The 9,628-nt window shown below is 45.1% G+C and overlaps 1 protein-coding gene across 1 annotated transcript; it reads right to left on the bottom strand.

Annotated features, from left to right (window-relative positions):
* Nucleotides 1-199: 199 nt before the first annotated feature.
* si:ch73-261i21.5 (zona pellucida-like domain-containing protein 1) lies at nucleotides 200-6,557 on the bottom strand. The gene is made up of 10 exons (XM_068330460.1): nucleotides 6,464-6,557; nucleotides 5,447-5,673; nucleotides 5,188-5,372; nucleotides 4,466-4,538; nucleotides 3,370-3,467; nucleotides 3,044-3,124; nucleotides 2,530-2,701; nucleotides 2,199-2,316; nucleotides 2,069-2,089; nucleotides 200-669 (listed from the first exon to the last, which is right to left on the bottom strand). The coding sequence occupies exons 1-10, from the start codon at nucleotides 6,555-6,557 to the stop codon at nucleotides 521-523; spliced, it is 1,218 nt and encodes a 405-aa protein (XP_068186561.1). The 3' UTR covers nucleotides 200-520.
* Nucleotides 6,558-9,628: the final 3,071 nt, after the last annotated feature.

Below are 9,628 nucleotides of genomic sequence, written 5' to 3'. Positions count from 1 at the left end.
AAGTATTTACTGAAGGAAAAGTAAATTCCTTTTTGAGGAATATATTGTGTGAACAATTACAATATATTGATGTTTGTGCAGAGCAGATACTTCTTATTGTACAGGCTGATCATACTCCATTAGTGTTTTTAGGTAAAATGAAAAACTAAAATAGGAGACTTAAACTGGAGCTTAATTTTCCAGGAGCCTGACCGTGTGGTTAAACGTCATAAAGATTACATTAAGATGCAGAAAGATGCATGTCTAAAAATGTTTGATCTATCTCAAAATTAACATCCAGACAAAATTACATAATTTATTAAAAATGGCAGTTAAATGTACAATTTTGAGTATTAAATTGAATGTATTAATGACTAAAAGTATTTCAAAAAACCAATACAAATTCACCATAAATATAATAACCAGAAGACAATTAAGTACAAAACAAGAACAAAAGGTTTTACTTTATGCTGATGTTAGGATGTTTGCTCTCGTTCTTCATAGCGCTCCGTGGTTTTGTAAATCCTGAACTGGAACAACCTCAAGAGGGAGTTGTGTTGTTGAACCTAACGTTAGATTTGTACATGTGGTAAACAAAGAAGGCAACCAGAGACAGGCAGACGGCAACGAGGACGGCAGTGACGACGAAAACAGCCAGCATCCCATCGTTCATGTGAGTGGGCTGAGCGCCTGGAGAGAAGAACATTCTGGAGATTAGAGCACATTAGATGCTGTATATATCTGTATATCTGTGTATATATACATCATGTATTCATTCTGTCATCAAGACAGTTTCTGAACCTGATGAAAGACAAACTGATGAAGATAGAATAAAGAGATTATTTCAGTTAATGTTTGCCATGCCATCCAGGTGATAGCTGGGTTTTCGTTCTTCTCCTTTGGGCTTTCCCCTTCAGGGTTTCCACAGCCAATCAGTGTCCTCCATCTAACCCTGTCCTCTTTCACTACATCCATAAACCTCCTCTTTGGTCTTCCTCTAGGCCTCCTGCCTGGCAGTTCACAACTCAGCATCCTTCTACCAATATATTCACTATGAGTATGGAGCTCATGGATTATTTGTACCCTGAAATGTTGATGTGAGTTCGACTCACATTGCCAGCACTAAGTCACTGTTTGAAGTTGGACCAGACTCTGCATGGGTGGGGCTTTGTCACTGGTCAAGATGTTAATGGACAGGATTGCATGTTAGAGTCAGGGGGTGGAGGGTGTCCGGTTTGGTGTTCTCAGGATCTACCTCTGCTTGTTGCCGTTGATGTGTTCCTGGTGTGTTCCTCACGCTGACCTGGGATGGTCGGAGGATCAGAACGTCTCTGTCAGAACGTCTCTGTCAATGTCTGGGGACATTGTTGTGTGCCGTAAAATGCGTAGATTGCCCCACACCAGATCAGGGAGGAGACTATCTCAGTTGGAGAAATTGAAGTATTTTGGGGTCTTGTTCACAAGAGAGGGAAGAATGGTAGTTGAGATCTACGGATGGATCTAGTAATGTCCATAGTGATGCAGACACCGAGCTAGTCCACTGTGGTGGAGCGGGAGCTCCCACCCTCCCCTTTAGATGACAGCAGAGGTGGGATCAACCATCAGGCCCCATGGAGGTGACAGTCTCAGCAGGGATGCCCATGCTTCCACAGACACCCCATCTAGGTCTTACAGGGGAATCCCGAGGCGTTCCCAGGCCAGAGAGAATAGTCTCTCCAGTATGTCCCTGGTCTTACTCATGGCCTCCTCCCACTAGGACATGGATGGTACACCTCCCCAGGGAGGTGACCAGAGCAAAACAGATGCCTGAGCCACCTCTTTTGACGATATGGAAATGTAGTTTCCCTCAACAAGAAAAGACACAGTGAAAGGAGACAAACAATCTGTTTCTTATGATAAATATATATTAATGAATGAAGCAACATAGCCCTCTGCTGTGCACTGGCGTCGTGCCCAGAGTATCCCCCACCTCACACCCTGTGCCAGCTGAGATAGGCTCCAGCTCCCCTTGACCCGCTACGGCGGATGAAGCGGTAGAAAATGAATGAATGAATGAATGAATGAATCCATATAGCCAGTGTGTCCATACCTCCATAAGTCATCAGATCCCCTGTGGGAGAACAAGAGAAACAGCTGAGACAACTCATCGCCAAGAGAAGCCAAAGATAGTTTGTCTGTTCCTTACATGACACCCACAGCCCCCCAGAGAAGACCCCTACCATCATCTAGGCGGGTCCTGATGGCGCTGGAGCTGACGGTGGCTGAGTCGCTCACTGTGGTGCCCTGTTTGTTGCTGAGGCTGCGCCGCCGTCTGGAGTTGGTGTTGAGGGTGCAGTTCTACAGGTGGATCAGAGGACATGTGTGCAGGTAAAGGATCATAGGGTACAGCAGTCAGGAAAGAGAGAACGCCCCTTTACCAGCGTTTATGAATGCAACTCGTTAAGATGAATTTATCCACATTGATGTACCCCAGTACCCCAAGCAATTATGTTATAGTAGATAAATATACACTTTGTTAAAGTCTTTCCTACGTTGAGGGTAGAATCTGACCTGGATCAGGCGGGGGCAGTAGGTCTTCACACACAGCCTGGTGGCACAGTGAACAAAGTAGGTGGATAAAGCTGTGTCTGTGTTCTGGACAAAGCGGAAAGCCTCAAACGAGAAGCGGGCGACCTGCAGCTCCCCATTGACCCCCACCACCGTCTGGCCGTCCTGCTCACACCTGTAGGAGCACAGGTGGACATACTGGCCTCAGAGTCCTCCACCAGCCTGGACACATTGTGACTTCACAAACAGTTTGTTCCAGAGGTTCCAGGTGCCAATCGGACACACCTGAGTGTTATCAATCATCTAGTATAACCTGGCAGAGTCGATGGCAAATGGATTATACTCACAGTATGTACCCATGTTCTAGTCTGCATGACCGCTCAAAGCATTTGTGTGTGTGTGTGTGTGTGTGCGTGTGTGCGTGTGCGTGTGTGTGGTGTGCGTGTGTGTGGTGTGTGTGTGTGTGTGGTGTGCGTGTGTGTGTGTGTGTGTGTGTGTGCCTGCTGGGGAGACTCACCCTACAAAGAGGTCGTGGTGTGTGGTGTTGATGGGGAACGGTGAGGCTGTGGCGTAGCATCGGTCCAGCAGGACATTGAATCTGAAAGGAGTTTATAATTTGGACTTTCATTCTCAATCATTCATATTTATATTCTTATTTCCTGTTCCACCAGCAGAAGCCGTGCTGTTGATACTGAAGACTTTGGTGTGAATTCATGTGTCCCGGACCAAACAGTCTATTCCTTCACAAATATTCTGAATCACATTTTCAGTTTTCTTTGTTCATAAAGGAAAAAGATCCCGTTGGTGCACGTTGGCCAGTGCAGGTGAAACGTGTTCATGTACCTGTTTGAGAGGTTGGACGCCTTCACCTCCACAAAGATTCTGGTCTTGAGCTCCAGGCCTTGCAAAGGGATGCGCAGGAGTGAGCTGTAGTGATCTTCCTTAAGGTCCAATCAGAGAAGAGAGGAAGATGTTTGGACACAGGAAGTCATTTTGAAACGTTCCGTCATCAGGTTTAGGGATCACTATTCTGTCTCGTGCACACAGCAGCACCGTGTCATCGCTGGAAATAGTTTCTGTTTCATGTTCAGAATACTAAACTACACACAGATGATTTGATTTAATTTAATGTAATTTAATACAATACACTGTTATAATCCCCGAAGGAAATTAAGAACGCACACTCTAGTTTTTTTGTTAGTCAATCATGCATTGACTAACTAATTCATATTAGTGAGTACAGGCCCCTGTAATACACACAACCACAGGGGGGCCTGTAGGTGTGCAAGGGAGGTAGAGAGGCAGGCAGCTCCCTCTTGGTGCACCTCAAATGGGCAATTTGTAAGGGGGACAGCGCCTTGCTCAAGGGCGCCCCGGCAGTGCTCCAGAAGTGAGCTGACACCTCCAACTGTCAGCTCACTTCCAGTTGTTTTTGTTTGTTTTGGGCGGGAGCGGGAATCGAACTGCCGATCTTGAATCATAGCACGACCCGCTGTACCGCGCGCTTTACCACTGAGCCGCTGCCGCCCCAACCTGAGCCGCTGCCGCCCCAACCTGAGCCGCTGCCGCCCCAACCTGAGCCGCTGCCGCCCCAACCTGAGCCGCTGCCGCCCCAACCTGAGCCGCTGCCGCCCCAAACTGAGCCGCTGCCGCCCCATCCATGATCTGTAAATTCTTCATGGACAAACTCCACATGTCTGCTGTTCATCTTTTAAACACATGACCTTTACGAGTGTGGCACCGTTTGTACACCGATGCTGTTATACGACACACCTGACAGTAGGAGATACTGTCAGATACTGTCAGGGAGTTTTCTATGAAACAAATGTTCCCTGGCTGGAAAAAGGTTGAAGTCCACTGCCTGCTATTAATTAATTTTTCCCACGATTCCTTTAGTGACACTGAACTTTGTGTTGACGCCGACCCGTTCCGTTCTTACCGCGTACAGATTCATGCTCAGGGTGCTGATGAACGTCCCTTCATTGTCTCTGACGGCCAGGCTCACTCCAGAACTGTTGGACAGAAAGGAACTCAAACCCTTCACAAACTGGCCCACGAGGGGTTAAAACCACCTTCATTCTTCTTCTCTTACTCTTATTAGTCTTTTCTTTTTATTTGATGTGTTTTGAGAGCGGTCCGACAGCGTGACCTGAGCTGTGTGTAGGGTCGGGGTACCCACATGGACACTAAGCAGGTGGAACACGGATGGACGTTACATGCTAGCATGTGGTCCCTCAGCTGACAGCAGCTCACGTCATGTGCTTCAGTGTGGCCAGGCTAAAACAGTGGATGCCAGAGTGTTTGATCTGACTGCATCCTTCAGGCCTCTTGGAGGGTCCCGTCTGGACTGAGATCAGTCCGCTGGGATTAACGCTTGCTGGGTGTCAACCAGCTCAGATTATAAAGATCAGATTATACAGCTGAGCAGACACTGCTTCTGACTGTCCTCTCAACTAGAGTCTATGTGAACTCATTTCCTGTGTGATGGATTCATTTGAGGGGGGGATGTATATATATGCATCAAATAAGGCCTAAATATATTCAAATAAACTGATATGTGAAGTTTTACTGAATTTAATAAAACAACAAAAATAATAATAGTAATAATAATAACAAAACACCATTTACTTGATCTTATTTGTACTAAAAAGCGTAACTCACACACTCATCTGCGTGTTGTTGACCAGGTACAGCAGAGGGTAGTGGCAGGAGAAGCGGTACATGACCTCCTGCTGGTAGGTGATGGTTCCTGAGCCGGTGTCTTTGGAGCTCACCATTCCAGAGATGGTGATGTACTGAACGTTGGAGAACTCTGAAAACACCCCCGTTCCCACCTCCTCAGTGACCTTTGGGGCAGAAGTTGAACATGAATCTTATGTGTGGATGACATCTGCTGTGTTTTGTGGTGGGGGGGACCTACTGTCAGGTCGCTGGAGCAGGCAGAGATGGCCTCTTCTGTGATAGAGAAGTTAAAGTTGACCACAGGGGGGTCGGCCGTCCAGTCAGGGGTCCCTTTACATTGGGGCTTGCTGTGTTGTGAGTTGAGGGACAGCAGTGACTCGTTGTACCCGTTGAAGTAAATGGGACACAGGAGAATCTGGAGGTCCACCGTCTGAGAGCCACAGAACACCTCCACATCTGACTGAGCTGGACAGATTGAACAAACCACAATTAACTTTATATAAATATGATGCTCTTCTGCCACATAGGCTAGGTTTTCTGTTCCATCTGTCAAACAAGTTGTTAATGTCTTTTGTTGCTCTGCGTGATTTAAAATGTGAGAAAACATGTGAAAATATTTGTCTTCTCTTCTGAATAGTCAGAGCTCATTCATACACCTCTCACCTGTTGTGTACAGTAATCCCTCGTTCCTCGAGGTTATTGTGTTCCAGGAACAGTCGCATAAAACCGAATTCCATGATAGAGCAACAAACTATTTTATTATTATTTAGGGTAATTTAAACGTTTTAATATATATATGGGGAACCCTCCCCATTGTTTTAATACATGTATGGGGAACCCTCCCCATACATGTATTAAACCACCTTCTGTCTGTATTACCTTTAAAACACTCTGATAGACTGTTTGAAGACTTTCATGTTTAAGAAAAGTGTTTCTTTGTATATAGTGATATAGTGAAGCCGTGGCTTTTGAAGCGTGAATAAACGAGGGATTACTGTATGTGAGGTTCATTCTGATTGGTCATTTTAGGAGTAGTTCACACGTTGATCAACGGCGAACATCCCTGATTGACTAGTTTGCCTGCAGCGATCAATAACAAGGTCGTCTCCAGGGTTCAGGTCTCTTTACATAAGGATCACACTACACACACTGATCAGGTAGCTACACACACACTGATCAGGTAGCCGGTGTGACACACTGCAGGAGAAAGGTGTGAACAGAAGAATAGAGCCTTGATGGTGATGCCTTCACTGACCTGGTCTTCTGAATGTCGACTGTCCGATGCATCCATTCTGACCCCGAGCAACGAGGAGTGATGCAACCTGATACGTAAGGATGGCCGTCCACATTGTTCAGGTGCTCGCAACAGGTGAGAGGATCAGGTAGAGCTCGTCTCTACTGCACCAACAGCGGTCATGAGATGAACCAGTGCTCTGTCCTTTCAAATCAGTTGGTCGTTGACCACAGGACCGATGACAGATAATCACAGCCACGTTCACGTCTGTGGGTAGTGTGGATCCACCAGTTCACCTGTGTTACATGTTTTCAGTGGTGACAGGAAGCCAAGAACCTCCAGAGAGCACACACACTCACACACAAGGAGAACACACACACTCCGCAGAAAATCACTGGTGATATAATCCAAGGAGCTTCTTGCTACCCTCCGAGCCATCAATCTCTAATTTACAATCACATTTCATTTTATTCTATAATTACTGCATTTTGATAAACTTTTTAGTCATGCAAGATGTAGCAGTGAGTCATCACCAGGAGATATTAACTTATGATGTTGAGATGTTAAACATTCATTTTGTGATACCGGTCTGTGGTCCCCAAACATTTAGTTTAGAATCTAAATCATTATTTTGAACTTCTTGAGTTTTTTCACTAACTGGCATAAATTTGCCTTCATAGAAAATTCTGCAGATATTAATTAACCAATTAGAGAACAATACCATACGTAAAACGAGGGAAGTGAGACACCTTACCGGTCTGGACGGACACACCGCCGGCTGGTCTGCATCTGCTAACACACCTTCATGACTTCATGATTTATACTGGCCTCTTTCCAATGAAAGGAAGCCCACTGAGAGGAGAGGAAATACAAGAGAGCAACACAAGATGGTTGAATCCACCAGCAGATCATCTGTCATACATGGAACAATAGGTGAACCTCTGGGAAGGGTCCTTGGTCTGAGGGAACTTTTGTCCAGTAGCTGTGAATTTTAACATTGTTTTAGGAAGCAAAGGGGATAATGTACCAGAAACTATGAATGTATGTGCATTCGATTTAAATCACAATATCAGGATTACTTTGGACATCTTGTTTTCTATTTTATTTTTACATTGTACTGACTTTATAATTATATTTACTATAATTACTGAAAAATGAAAAAAAAAAACCTTACCTGAAGAAATTTTAATTTTACAGAATAACTATTATTCGTTTAGAAAAAAATCTGTAAATATGCCTTGGAGAATAGAGTAACATTACATAACCAGAGTACTTATACCAGTTAAATTGTATAAGTACTATTTACATAAGAGCACACAAAGTAGGCCACACAATGAACTCTGCTGTACTTTTACCATGAACTACTGCTCTTTAGAAACGAGGTCTCCAACTCAGAGGGGGAACGCCCGACCAAACAAAACCTCTGACAAGAGTCACCTGAACCACAGATCCCCTCAGATGCCCTCAGGAATCCTGACCTGTCACCTGAACAATGGGGTGGAGATGGGCTGACAAAGAGCCTAGCATGAAGGATGACAGGATGCTGTCTGTGTCTTTCACGTCCAACACCCAGAAGTGTATCCAATTAGCCAGCAGTGGGTCTGCCGTCTGCCCTGTCCTGATCCTCTCAGGGGTGGAACTCATGGATCCAGCGTGTTGAACCAGACGTCTGCCCTGTCCTGATCCTCTTAGGGGTAGAACTCGTGGATCCAGTGTGTTGAACCAGAAGTGGAGCAGCTTGTTGGTCTGGGAATGCTAAAGACGCTAACCTGAGCCTGCCTCAGTACCAGTGCAGCGGGGTGAGGTTCTACCTGCTTCTGTTTAAGACATTACCTTCATATTTACCATTTACTGGCACTGTGTCCCATTCATAGGACCATGGTGATGTAGTAGTGCACATTAACAGCTGATCAAAGACAAATAACTTCAGGTGAAACAAGAACCAAGACAGTCAGAGACTACCCGCAAAGGGTAGGTCAGGGTACCCTGAAAGTAGTACCTGACTAGTGCATAGCTTTGACCCTTCATGGTAGGTCAAAGCTATGCACTAGCTTTGACCATAGATCAAAGCTGGTGCATAGGTAGATCAAGACACTAGATTTGATCTATGGTCTTACACAGGCCTTCTCCCTCGTCTTTCTATCTTATCCAGTTCCTGAGTGTACAAAAGATGACATTTGACCTTGACCTAGTTTTCTCAAGTTCAAGGTCATCATCTCATTTTCATTCTCTTTGCGGCCAGAGTAATGCGCTTTTTGTTTCATCTTTCTATCTGCAACGGTTGTGAAGATATTTGGTGGACAGACGGACGAACACTGACCATTACTTTGAATCTGGACGTAATAAAATACGTCCTGAAAGTATTTTACAGAACTGAATGAATGTGTTTGTCAGACACGCCGGCAGCTGTCAGAGGTTTTATCGGCAGTTTGACAGTAAATCAACAAAATAGACATGAAGGAAAGCTGAGACCTCACTGGGTCTGAAATCACAGGCTTTAGTGTCTACATGTGTGTCTCAGTACTCATTCTGTTTCAAATATAGTCATGGCCAACTTTATTGTCAAACGTACCATATATGCACGACACACAGCACAGATGAAATTACAGTCCTCTCAGACCCGCAGGCAGTAAAAAAACACGAATGAACCGCTCTGGCGGGAGAGAGAGGAGTTCTGTGTGTGAACGCACCGCCGTTCTATCCTATCACAAGTTAAAGTTAGAATACACAAAACAAATCAACATGGATTGGATATCACAAGGCTTTATTACTGATTTAGTAGTTAGAAGAGCAAAACTAATCAAACATGAGCATGAAGACAGGATCATGAAAACAGAACAAACATGATCTGATGGTTAAGAGCAAACATGGAGCCATTCCTGAGGGATGACGGTCTAACCAGAGCAGAGGAGGAACGAGGTGATGGATGTTTGATGTTCTGCTGCTCCTTGGTGGATGTTTGACGGGTTTAGAACTGGAACGTTCGGTATGTTTGTGTCTGAACTTAAAGGTCCAGTAATATAGTCATTAACAATCTAATGTGTGAACCTAGAGACATCAGTCAGCTCCTGTGGAACAGGTTAGAGCCTCCTGGTCACTGTGTTAGCCCCGCCCCTTATGTGTACCTGTAGTCTCCTCCTGGACTCTGAAGTCTGCCATGATGTCATAGTGGACCTGGAATGTGAG

This window comes from Antennarius striatus, chromosome 13, assembly GCF_040054535.1.
Source record: "Antennarius striatus isolate MH-2024 chromosome 13, ASM4005453v1, whole genome shotgun sequence".
NCBI classification, from domain to species: Eukaryota; Metazoa; Chordata; class Actinopteri; order Lophiiformes; family Antennariidae; genus Antennarius; species Antennarius striatus.
The sequence above is the reverse complement of the archived record's forward strand: the minus strand, read 5'-3'. Positions and strand labels throughout refer to the sequence as shown.